This window comes from Rana temporaria, chromosome 9 (assembly GCF_905171775.1).
Source record: "Rana temporaria chromosome 9, aRanTem1.1, whole genome shotgun sequence".
In the NCBI taxonomy this organism is placed as follows: Eukaryota; Metazoa; Chordata; class Amphibia; order Anura; family Ranidae; genus Rana; species Rana temporaria.
The window spans coordinates 100,424,705-100,438,437 of record NC_053497.1 but is presented as its reverse complement, the minus strand read 5'-3'; the positions used below and the strand labels follow the sequence as shown (position 1 = coordinate 100,438,437).

Sequence of the window (13,733 nt, the reverse complement as noted above, 5' to 3'; positions counted from 1 at the left end):
GATCAGCTAAAAGTAGTTGGATCTGTAAGTGCGTTATAATTAATCGAAATTAATCGATTAAAAAAAAAAACGATTAATCGAACAAACGAAAATTTTAATCAGTAACAGCCCTAATAAAAAAATATCCCAAGCTCTTACGGAGCACTGTTCAATCCATCATCCAAAAAGGGAACGAGTATGGCACAACTGCAAACCTTTCAAGATATTGCCATCCACCTAAACTGCCAGGCCGGGCAAGGAGAGCATTAATCAGAGAAGCAGCCAAGAGGCCCATGATAACTCTGGAGGAGCTCCAGAAATCCATAGCTCAGGTGGGAGAATCTATCCACAGGACAACTATTAGTCGTGCACTCCACAAATCTAGCCTTTATGGAAGAGTGGCAAGAAGAAAGCCACTGTTGAAAGAAAGCCATAAGAAGTCCCTTATGCAGTTTGCGAGAAGCCGCATGAGGTGAGGGACATGGCAAACATGTGAAAAAAGGTGCTGTTGTTCAGATTAGACCAAAATTTTAAGTTTTGGCCTAAAAGCAAAACGCCAGGTGTGACGGAAAACTAACACTGCACATCATCCTGAACACACACGCAGCGTCATGTTGTGGTAATGCTTTTCTTCAGAAGGGACAGGGAAGCTGGTTAGAGTTGATGGGAAGATGGATGGAGCCAAATACAGGGCAATCTTAGAAGAAAACCTGTTATGCCTCGTACACACGATCGTTTTTTCCGTTGGATAAAAAAACAACGGTTTTCCCTGTCGGAATTCCTCTCAAGCCTGCCTTGCATATACACGGTCACACAAAAGTCCAGTGAACTTTTGACTGCCAAGAACGCGGTGATGTAAAAGACTACGACGAGCCAACAAAATTAAGTTCTATGCTTCCAAGCATGCGTCGAATTGTTTCCGAACATGCAAGGTTTTTTCCCCCGGTAGGTGGCTCTACTAAGTATTGACTTGAACTGAATACAAATGCACCCCCCATTTCACATATTTCTTTGTAAAAAAAAAATTGAAAACCATTTATCATTTGCTTTCCACTACACAATTATGTGCCACTTTGTGTTGGTCTATCACATAAAATCCCAATAAAATACATTTAAGTTTTTGGTTGTAACATGACAACATTTGGAAAATTTCAAGGGGTATGAATACTTTTCAAGGCACTGTAAGTATCTGAAATAAATAAATATGCTGATCCTCTGGCCTTAATTATTTGTAGTCAGTGACCTGAAGTATGCAGATTATGTAGACTGATTTTTTTCCCCAGCTTTCTAGATCTGCATGTCATTGACCCAGAAGGTGCTGATGCTGGAGGTTCAGCAAAACAGCATCTATCATTTCCAGGAAGAGGTCAGTAATTGCAGCCTAAATATTTCCTTCATGCCAAGACTAAACTGGAGGATTTCAGGGATTCGTTATCTAACTACTTCTATAAGTCTTGATTGCTTGTCTTGGGAAGTGTTAAAGTTATTAGACAATATGAATGACCGCCCCCATATTTCCCATAGGACGGTTTTAAAGTGTAACTCTAGAAAAAGAGAAAATCAGTTGCCCAGCAAGTATTAAAACAAAAAGATGCAGCTTTCACTACAATATTTGCTATTGGTCTTCAGGTTTGATTGACAAAAGGTATCATTCAACCCACTGCCCTGGGAGCCACATTATTTAGCTGTTTAAAAAATGACCTTGCTGAAAGGAGCTTGCATGTCATTATTTAAGTGCTGTTCAGTATTGGAGCAAGGACCTATGACAGTACTTCTTGTATAAATGAAGCACTCAGTGCAACACGTGGTCAGCCACAGATTGCTATACAGGTTCAGGGCCGTTGTCTGTTCCTGTTGAAACCAGTTATTAAAGACCCCTTCAAGGGTATGCCAACAATGAGAGGCAAAGCCTGGAAAACATATACAGTCTAGTCTTGTAGACAAGTAAGACAGAGTCACCTTGTATGCTTCTGACCTTTACTGTTAAAGACCAGGGCAATATTTAAACTGTGCGCACCACAGTGTAAACTTTTCAAATTTTACACAAAAAAAAAATGTAGTCTCAGGTTGATGACCAGTTGTAACATTATTCAACTGGTTGCACAATTTACCACCATTTCCACTAGAGCCCTTTGTGATATTGAAGCCCAAGATTATTAGCCAAGCATGTTGGTAAAAGCAGTTAGTCTTTAATCCTTCAAAAACAGGTAATACAAATAAAAAAGCTTATTTTAGCATAAAAAAGAAAACAAATAATCCACACAGAATTAAAAAACGCTGACCCTCTTACATATGTAAAAGAATACTACTAATGAAACATGTGAACTAAAATAAACTAAAATAGTGGTGGGGACCCTTACACAAAATTGTAAGTGCAGTATAAAATTGAAATCCCCAATTTGTTTAGAGGACAACTTAACTTTATCCAATATTAAACCAATGAGTGACACAAGACATATAATAAGGGATGGCACTTCACAAGAATGCCAACACCAAACATTCCAAATAGTGTCATAAAGTGTAACAAAGTCTGAGTAAAGTGATAAATCTGTGCAGATCCTAAATCATGCACGCATCCATGGATGCTGTTTGCTCAATACCTCCACCAGTCTGTGTTTGCGCTCACCTCGCTTTTAGACCATACCCAGGTCTATATAAGCCTTCCCCTTAAGGGTTAATATCCAATGGCTGGTGGCGTCTTACTTCTGGTGGGCAGTAACCCTCAGATTGGTAATGTTCAAAGAGTACAAATGACCAACATAGTGCTGAATTGTTTTACACTCAATTTTTATTAAAATATAAAAATTTCACTCACATATACAGTACATGTTCACTTCCCCCAGTGCACCTGGGTAAACCGCTTAACACATTCGAGGTGTATGCCCCTGAAAAGATCATCTGTGGGTTTGCAGCGGCTCGGCCCCAGGAAGATAATATCCCAAGCTTCCTGTTGCGGCGTGAAGACGTCACTAACTCGGCAGATTGCACTTACAATTTTGTGTAAGGGGTTAAAGAGGACATTTAGGCATTAGAACATTTTTCTCCCCCAGGTTGCCACTATATTAAAGCAGGAACTTCACGCAACGTGCATGCTCATGTGAAAAACCCATTCTCCTTCATCTTACCGTGCCTCAATGAGAGTTCTAGGTCTCATGGTAGCCTCTTTTGAGCCCAATTTCATTCATGAACTCTCCAACACAATATCCTGTCAACCTGGGAGATCGTTTATTCTCTATCAATGGGAATTGATAACAACAGATTGCAGCCTTCCAGGCTGGAGAGGAGTGATCCAGTCCCGCATTGTCAAGGGAACATGGTCATTGGTGGAAGCAAAGCTCCCCATCAAAATCCTGGAGCTCATAGTAGTTTAGTTGGCTCTATAACATTGGATCCCCCTTCTAGGAGGACATCCAATCAGGGTCCAGTCAGACAATCCCATTTCTGTGGCCTACAACAACCATCAAGGGGGCACCAGGAGTCATGCAACTTTGAAGGAACCAAACTAGATAATCTCAAGGACAACAACTCACTGTTCATTGATCTCTGCAGTGCACATTCCAGGAGTTAAAAACAGGAAAGCAGACTACCCCAGCCCCCACAGTCTGGATCAAGGGGAATGGGCCCTTCATCCAGATATCTGAAATGTCAAAAATTAGGGACTTCGGATATAGACATCCTAGCCTCCAGATTAAACAACAAACTTTTTCTGTTTGTAGACAGAACTAAGGATCCTCTAGCCCTTGTGTCAGAAACGGAATCACCTGCTGGTAGCACTGCAGTTCTTGAATCTGATGGGTGTAGTCCTGATGTGCACCAGTGGGTGTCTCCCAGATCCTTGCTATTAGTTCTCATCAAATTATTTGGGATATTATTTGGCCATATTTGAGATGCAGTATTTGGTCAGTAGTGTCATTCCCCATTCCCACCTCATTGTTTACATTCAGCTGTCAGCCAGGAATCACCAGCGGACAGCTTAATGGGCCAGACGAAGATGCATCACTGGTTACTAGGAAAGTGATGGCCACTAGCCTTCTAACAACCAGTGGGTGTGAAGCAGCGGCACTTAGCAGCAGTAGTAATAGTGCTAAATGTATCACTTTTTGCTGCAGCCAAAGATTGCAACATCCCATTTAGTTTGCTTGAATGCCAAAAAGTACGGACTGAATTCTACTTCGCTCCAAACCTAAATCTTAACCCTAATCTCCCCTAACATCACCTACAGTTCGGTTTTCAATGGCCAAAAAGGTTGTTTTGGAGAACTGCAACTGTAATTTCTACACCTTGCAATGGTCTGGTCAATTCACAAAAAATGCAGAGTGAAAGCCAAATTAGTCTCAGATGAGTTTGAAGGCAAACTATAGCACCTTTCTCTTGGATTTCAAAAGACCTTGCCTGTCACTGCCTGCAAGGATTATCGTTTTGAGATTTATCACCAGTGTTCAGGCAGATTGCACACTAGTGTAACTGAGGGTCATTTGTCAGACATCGACCTCTCCAGTTACCTGGGCTTGTGTGCTTCAATGCTAATGCATTTTGCCTAGCACAGCAGTGCACATAGACATGGGTGTGCTTTTATGCATATTGGTGTGACAGGACAGGCTCTGATGTTCCATAATTATTTGATGCTGTTGTGTAACAACAAACCTGTTCTGAGGAAACATGGAGGTTACCAACCTTACTTTCTGAAAATGTTAGCTGGTAGTCTTGCTCATTCAGTCCTTTTGAAACTTTCTGAGGCACTGGTTTGCACAAATATGCAGATACACGTATTCTGACTTCACTGTGATTTTGATTTCTGCGTGCTTGTTCCAGGGCAATTAGAGTACTGGAGGCAGAAGGGGTCAGAAGTTAGCATTTTTTTTCAAATGGTGGTCAGCAATGGAAGGCACATTTTAATTTAGTATGAGTTTCCTTTTAATGTGTAAATTTAGCCGAAAGTACATTATATTTTTTTGTTTCAGACAGAATGTGGAGTGATTAGACCCCTGTCGAGTTTTTATTGCTGTCTGTGTCCCTGTTGGGGTTAATTGGCCCACTCTATTCGCCCTGGGGACCACTGTCACTGAGGAATTAAGTGAGGGAAAATCCAAAATGCAGGGTGAATCTTCCATCTGGGGAACTTGCTACGGTGACAAGCGTCAATCAGGGCATTCCACTAATTTTGTCTCAAGCCCCGTACACACGGCCGGGCTTCCCATTGGGAAAACTGCGGGGAGAGATTTTGGCCGGGAATCCCGGTCGTGTGTACAGGGCTTTCCTTGTGTCTTCAGGACATAAAATGAAGCAAGATCTGGACGCCAGAAAAATAAATTGAACACTTCCTTAGGCCTCATACACACGATTGGTTAACCAGAGGACAACGGTCTGATGGACCGTTTTCATCGGTCAAAACCGATCGTGTGTGGGCCCCATAGGTTATTTAACCATCGGTTAAAAAAAAGCCAACTTGTTTTAAATTTAACCGATGGATTCCTAACCGATAGGACAAAACCGATCGTTAGTAGGCACGACCATCGGTTAAAAATCCACGCATGCTCAGAATCAAGACGACGCATGCTTGGAAGCATTGAACTTCGTTTTTTAAGCACGTCGTTGTGTTTTACGTCACCGCGTTCTGACACGATCGTTTTTTTAACCGATGGTGTGCAGGTGCGACGGACCATCAGTCAGCTTCATCGGTTAATCGATGAAAACGGTCCATCAGACTGTTCTCATCGGATGGACTGATCGTGTGTACGAGGCTTTACCCTATCAAAAAAAAAAGTTTAAGGGGGCTTTCTTTATTTCATTTTTGTTAGTCTGTGTAATGTTTTTGGAATATGTTTGATGGTATGACAATGCCATTTATGTATGAATTTTTGTCTATGTATAAAATTCTTTAATAAAACTCAGATTGAACTATAAAAAAATATGTTTTGCCTATGTAGACACGTTAAGGATGCCCTGGCCCTTTAGCTTATTTACCAATATAGAGCTGTGCTAGTGTCACTAAAATCTTATGTACAGTATATTATATGAGTACAAACTGATAAGGAAGATGCTTTGGAAAGTTGATCATCACTGGGATCTGGACAAGCAGTTAATAGTGAGTTTTGTAGCAGTGTGTGAAAGGCTGCATGTTTTACAATTGACTCACAGAGTAGGAGTCCTTATTGTTCTGTGTCTCCCTCTAGCAGGGCGTCTCAGAAGAATAAGGATTAAATCACTGAAGCTTGAACTCTTTCTGAAACTGAAGAGTTTTATTTAACCGTTTCTGTACGGAATAGCAGACCTCTTATGCCAATCTATTGTAATCCACCATGCAGCCAAAACTGACTTCGTACACCAGTTTGCATCACCCAACGGTATTTATTGTAGTATCGTGGCGGATGTTTGTGGCAATTCGCAGGGCTGTAATGTATTTGTATTTATATTTAAATAAAGTTTAGTAGTGTTATATAAGAAAACAAATACACATAAATATATACCACACTTTTTTTAATGTGCATCAATAATTTCACTTAATTTTCTTAATTACATTTAATGTATTAATTTAATAATTGAATTAATTTAAAGAAGGAGCAAAGGAGAATACAAGAGTGATATTTATTCTAATTGTTTATATAGTTTCTGTGTGTGCTTGTTCTTCTTTGTAGCAGTTCTAGGGAGTTTTTAGAATAGATGCAGAATGGATAGAAGGTTATCTAAAGAATAACTTATCTGGGAAGATACAGTTAAAATCACCATTTCCCAGAACCCCTCCCCTTGGAATGTTAAAGCGTGTATCCTGATTGGCTGTTGACTGCAAGAATCAGTTTTCACTCGTGCTGGGAGAGAGAAGTTCTCTTCTGCTTCTGAAGGAGACTCTCAGTGTGGACAGTTGGATTTTCCCAGGGAAGTCTCACCAGTTTCGCTTACTTTTTAAATCATGGTGTTGGCATCAAGAAGTCGTGGAACTTAATAGTAACACATAACCGTAATAGCCGGATAATTGCCTGTGATATTTCTGACAGACTATGTCCCAGTATTCTCACAACTATCTGCTGGTTCCTATCCCTGAATATCCTCTCCTGGACTGTGACCCTAACAGGAACATCAAGATTGTGGTACTGGGGGGCAGTGGTGTTGGAAAAACAGGTAAAGAAGTACATTTCTTATATTTTGAGCTAATTCTAAATTTTATTCATATCAGATTACTTTATATCTCTCTGCAAAATTAGGTAATATACGTCATCAGTTATGATCAACCTCTGTAGTAAGGAGGTAATGTAGAGTCAGGAGAATAATCAGATGTCTTTGGAGTTCTGATGTAGTAACAAACTTCAAGAAACACATTATAATTACATTTTTATTATTATTATTATTTACTTTATGGAGACCTTACTTTCACCTGTCAATTATCTATATTTTGGTTTGTGACAGGTATTTGAATAGGACAGTAGGGTATAGTTGACCCAATATTAACACACAAGGGGGAATTTAGTAAAGCTGCTGCAATACTTTTCTGGCATTAATCCTTCTTGTTGATGTATTGCACCAAATTCATGAAGCATCTGCGACTTAGTTCTGACAGCAAATACCAAATTCAGGTAGTTCTAAAATGTACCACTTCTTCAGTGTGGCGCATTGAATGCGCCAAATTCAAAATAAAATATTGACAGTTGGTATCTTACGAAAATGAATCCAATTAAGACCAACTCTCCTTTGAAGTACAGAGAGAAACTGGTGCACATGGATTTTGCCAAAGTGTCTCGCACAGCATGCGCCAAATTCAAGTACAAGTTCTAGACAGGTATATGAACTTGTTGCATGCTGCACAACTTTTGGAACACATGAGAGATATATTTGCAAAATCTGTCTGCACCAGTTTTTCTGAGCTCCAGGAAAAGAATATTGCATTAATCACAATTGCACCACTGTCGTACAAATGGATGGCACATATTATACCAAAACAGTGCAAGCTGTTTGTTTAAAATGTTTAGATTGCAAATACCTGTATATCTATGTTCTTTATCCCACAAGTCAAGCAAAGTGATATAAAAGCTCGGAATTTTTAGATTTAATATTTTTATTTTATATTTCCTGATTGAATAACAATTTTTTGATGGCTTTGATATTCTGACCGTTTTATAATTACATAGATAAATTTGCATCTCCTTTAATGGACGCTTTCTGATGATCTATAATGTTGGCTTTATACACCTTGTTAAATCTTTTTTTATACCTGCTTAAATTAGAGTTGAAGTAAAGACACTTCAGTTTATAGATTAAAATAAAAACTGCATTTGTGTGCACTGTATACTAATGGTCTGTATTTCTATATGTGTGTATGTATGTGTATGTGTATGTGTATATGTGTGTGTGTGTGTGTGTGTGTGTGTATGTATGTATATGTATATATATATATATATATATATATATATATATATATATATATATATATATATATATATATATATATATATATATATTTATGTACACATAAGTGACATAAAACCATTTAAAAAAAATATATAACAGCATTGTTATGGGTGGTAGAACAATCAAGACAATGCATATGGTTATGATTTCAAACATGTGTTTTGTGTCTTTATTATTCTGGAAAGCATGATATAAATAAACACAATCACTTAGAAATCTATACAGTACACAGTATAAGATCATGCTAAATTAAAACATACCCTTTGGTTTCAGTAAATCTAAAACAGAATTTACAATCTAAACTGCATATATTTATATTAATAACTATTTTATTAATACATAGCTTTGACATCCAATAACTATGTAGTACCTTTGGTAAGAGGTACATGTACACAAAATAAATGGAAAATGTTTACACAAGCTTTTAGTTGTTCCCCTTACTGGCCAGTACATTGGAAGTCCAGTGGATACTGCTTTTGTAGAGTACCTAGGCAACTCTACAAGGAGTACCTGAGTAAATGTCACATGGGTTGAATAACACAGGAATAAACAGGTTTGAATAAAGTGGTTCTAAACCCTTATGCCGCGTACACATGACCGTTTTTCGCGATGTAAAAAATGTCATTAAAAACGATCGTGTGTAGGTGCCAGAGCATTTTTTACGACGTAAAAAATGGCCATTAAAAATTTAGAACATGCTCTAAATTTTCGCATCGTTTTTAACGTTGTCATATTTAACATTGTAAAAAATGGTCGTGTGTTGGCTTTAACGACGTGAAAAAAACGAGAGCGCTTGTTCTGGTAAAACTACCGTTCGTAATGGAGATAGCACATTCATCACGCTGTAACAGACTGAAAAGCGCAAATCGTCTCTCACCAAAGTTTTACTAACACGAAATCAGCAAAAGCAGCCCCATGGGTGGTGCCATCCGAATGGTACTTCCCTTTTATAGTGTTGTCGTACGTGTTGTACATCACCGCGCTTTGCTAAAGCATTTTTTTTTTTAAGGCTAGGCCGGCTTAACAATAATCGGGTTGAAAAAAAAACGTTGTTTTTTCTAGACCATTAAAAACGGTCGTGTGTACGCGGCATTAGACCTTAAATATGAACACATCCCTCTATAGTGTGTACTTGTCTCAATTAGAGCCCTTTCACACTGGGGCGGTGGGGGCATCGGCGGTAAAGCGCTGCTATTTTTGGCGGCACTTTACCGTAGTTTTTGCAATGCTATTCGGTCGCTAGCGGGGTGCTTTTAACCCCGCTAGCATCCGAAAAATGGTTAAAACCACCCACAAAGTGTATACACCGCTCCTACACCTCAAAGATGATGCTAGCAGGACTTTTTTTAGCGTCCTGCCAGCTCACCGCTCCAGTGTGAAAGCCCTCGGGAGTGAAAGGAGCAGCTCTTTCAGGGTGCTTTGCAGGCACTATTTTTAGCTCTGTAGCACCTTAGTGTGAAAGGGGTCTTAAGAGCATTATGGGGTTGGTTTACTAAAACTGGAGAGTGCAAAATCTGGTGAAGCTCTGCATAGAAACCAATCAACTTTCAGTTTTTTTTTTTTTTTGTCAAAGCTTAATTAAACAAGCCAAAGTTAGAAGCTGATTGGCTACCATACACAGCTGCACCAGAGTTTGTACACTACAGTTTTATTAAATCAACCCCTAAGGCTAGGTTCACACTTAACTTGCATGTGGCTCACAGCAGGGGTCCAATGCGTCCCTGTTCTCTGTTCCAGGGACGAATCAGGCCCAAATATGAAACTGAGCCAAAGACACACAGGGCCCCAGTGCAATTCGCTCCGTAGCCGCCACGGAGATGTGTGAACCAGCTCCATTGAGAGACGGGCATTCTCTCCTGTCATGCGAATTGGATGCTGCGAAACCTGCTGCGAAATCTGCATCCAATTCGCACTATTGTGAACCCAGCCTAATGCCACGTACACACGACTGTTTTTCATGACGAGAAAGATGCAATTTTTTTAATTGGTCATTAAAAACAACTGTGTGTAGGCTCCAGAGCATTTTTCTCGACGTAAAAAATGGGCATTGAAAATTTAGAACATGCTCTATTTTTTCTCGTCGTTTTTCATGTCGTCGTTTTTAACGTCGTGAAAAACGGTCGTGTGTAGGCTTTAACATGGGGGAAAAAACACGCATGCTCAGAAGCAGGTTATGAGAAGGGAAATTTGCATAATCAGCCCAAAGGGTGTCGCCAATCGAATGGAACTTCCCCTTTATAGTGCCGTCGTACGCGCTTTGCTCAAGCATTTTTTTTTCAGGATTGTGTGTATGCAAGGCAGACTTGACAAGAATCACGTCGAGAAAAATGTCGTTTTTTTCCATGACATGAAATATGGTCGTGTGTACGCGGCTTAAGTGCCATTCCTGTCTGCTGCTTTGTTCCTCAGCATGAGTCACTTCTGAGGCCCCGTACACACGACCGGTTTTCTCGGCAGAATTCAGCAAGAAACTCGATGGGAGACGTATTCTGCCGAGAAAACCGGTCGTGTGTACACATGTTCTCTATTTCCTCGTTGGGCAATGGGAAAATTTGGCTCGCCGAGACCCTCGGCTGCTTCACAAGGAACTCGACGAGCAAAACGATGTGTTTTGCCCGTCGAGTTTCTCAGACGTGTGTACGGGGCCTGACAAGTTTTCCCGACACCAAGAGAAAAAAGGTGACAGGGGAGGGAGCTCTAGCAGATTGACAGCTTTAGCTTTGTTCCTGTGTACTGTGCGAAGGGAGGGGGGGTGTGCATTATTAGCTCTCTGTCCCCTTTTTTTCTGACAGCTCATTCAAGCTTTATAATATCTGGACTTTAAAAAGATGTATAGTAGAGTAGACTGCAGATAAACAGGTACAACATATGAAGGAGGATTTGTTTCATCTCTGTGTATCACCAGAGAATTGTCCCTTCACTGGGTATATGTGAGGCCTCGTACAGACGGACGGACAGTCCGCTGAAAACGGTCCGCCGGACCGTTTTCAGCGGACATGTCCGCCCGAAAATTTCTGTCTGATGGTTGTACACACCATCAGACAGAAATCCGCGCGTACACGATACGCGGTGATGTGGCCGCACCGTCGCCGCGACGATGACGCGGCGACGTGCGCGGCCCTGGAAGTTCAAAGCTTCCACGCATGCGTCGAATCACTTTGACGCATGTGAGGGATGGCGGCCGATCGGACATGTACGGTGAGTCTGTACAGACGACCGAACATGTCCGGCGGACATGTTTCTTAGCATGCTAAGAAACATTTGTCCGCCAGAAAACGGTCGGCTGGACAAATGTCCGCTGGAAACCTGTCCGGTCGGCCCTACACACGACCGAACATGTCTGCTGAAACTGGTCCGCGGACGTGTGTACGGGGCCTAAGGGTTTACAACCACTTTTAAGTGTTTACATAAATAGATAGTTTATATACAATTCCCATGTGTGTTTGTACTTTATGTTTTTCTTACTTTGTCATTGGTCTGAAGTTGCAGAACATAGAGTGCTTGTGGCCTGTTAAAACAATCTGAAGATGCCTTTTCCAGGCGAATGGTGATCAAAGTGTATGTCCGCCAACAGCTGATAAACATTATATAGCTGGAGTTCTCAGTGAGGACATGACCTGCAATCTTTCCTAATCTATCCAAACCATGTGATTTCCTCATGCACAGACAGATGGGTCAATTGAATGCATATTACATCTCACACACTGGATACTCTATGCATGTAATTCTCAACACTTTAGGCCGAAATTGGAATACAGCCTTACAGGCCATCTTACTTTTCTTTTAAGTCTCTGTTCACACCTGTGCGTTTTTTATTGCTTTATGCAGAAATGCACTACAGTCCATTTATTATTATTCTTTATTATTACTATACAGGATTTATATAGCGCCAAGAAATTGCACAGCACTTTACAAAACAAAGGCAGACATTACAGTTACAATACAATTTGATACAAGAGGAATCAGAGGGCCCTGCTCGTTAGAGATTACAATCTAAGAGGGAGGGTCCATTGATACAAAGGGTAATAGCTGTGGGGTATGAGTTAATGGAGAAAGTAAAACAGTGTATTAGTTAGAAGCAGGATAGGCTTCTTTAAATAATAGGGTTTTTAGGGATCGTCTAAAGATGGATAGATTAGGAAACAGTCAGACAGATTGGAGTAGGGAGTTCCAAAGGATGGGGGAAGCTCTGCAGAAATCCTGGAGGTGAGCATGGGAGGAGGTGATGAGAGCTAGAGAGCAGGAGATCTTGGGAGGACCAAAGAGAGTGGCTTGATTGATAATTTGAAATCAGTCTAGTGATGTAGTTGGGGGCAGAGTTGTGGGCGGCTTTGTAAGTTATTGTTAGTACTTTGGATTTTAATCATTGGGTGAGTGGAAGCCAGTGGAGCGATTGGCAGAGGGGGGCGGAGGACACTGAAAGATTTGTAAGGTGGATGAGTCTTGCAGCAGCATTCATGATGGACTGAAGGGGGGATAGCCTATGTAAAGGTAATCCGATGAGGAGGGAGTTGCAGTAGTTGAGGAAAATGATAACCAGGCAGTGAATTAAAAGTTTGGTGGTGTCATTGGTTAAAAAGGGGCAGATTCTAGAGATGTTGCGGAGGTTAAGGCGACATGATTTGGACAGGGATTGGATGTGGGCCTGAAGGGACAGTTTAGAGTCCAGGGTTACCCCTAGCACCCTGGCATGTGGGGACAGACTGATAGTTGTGTCTTTGATCTTGACAGAGAAGTCAGGGGAAGAGGCATGTGGGGGAGAAAATATGAGATCGGTTTTAGATAGATTGAGTTTGAGGAATTGGTAAGACATCCAGGCTGATATGTCTGTTAGTAAATCAGTGATGCGTGAGGCGACTGATGGGGTGAGCTAAGCGGTAGAGAGATTTGGGTGTCATCGGCAAAGAAATGGTAGTGGAAGCCATGGGAGGCTATCAGCTGACCCAGGGAGGAGGTGAACCTTCGGGGACCCCAACGTTAAGAGGAGTAGGAGAGGAGGAGGTAGAGTTGTAGGTGACACTGAAGGTGCAGAGAGATAGGTAATGCCCTGTACACACGATCGGTTTGTCTGATGAAAATGGACCGTTTTCATCGGATGAACCGATCGTGTGTGGGCCCCATCAGTTTTTTTCCCATCGGTGAAAAAAAATAGAACCTGTTTTAAATTTTTCGTATGGTTAAAAAAACGATAGAAAAAAACTATCGTCTGTGGAGAAATCCATCGGTCAAAAATCCATGCATGCTCAGAATCAAGTCGACGCATGCTCGGAAGCATTGAGCTTCATTTTTCTCTACACGTCGTTGTGTTTTACGTCAGCGCGTTGGACACGATCGGATTTTTAACCGATAGTGTG

General features: G+C 40.9%; 1 protein-coding gene across 1 annotated transcript in view; it reads left to right on the top strand.

The window, feature by feature from the left end:
• The first annotated feature begins 6,597 nt into the window (after nucleotides 1-6,597).
• LOC120913774 (ras-like protein family member 11A-like) overlaps nucleotides 6,598-13,733 on the top strand; it is a 69,065-nt gene continuing 61,929 nt past the window's right edge. The window contains exon 1 of the mRNA XM_040323978.1: nucleotides 6,598-7,095. Within this exon, the coding sequence (XP_040179912.1) occupies nucleotides 6,975-7,095 (121 nt within the window). The 5' untranslated portion in view covers nucleotides 6,598-6,974. The remainder of the gene's footprint in view (nucleotides 7,096-13,733) is intronic.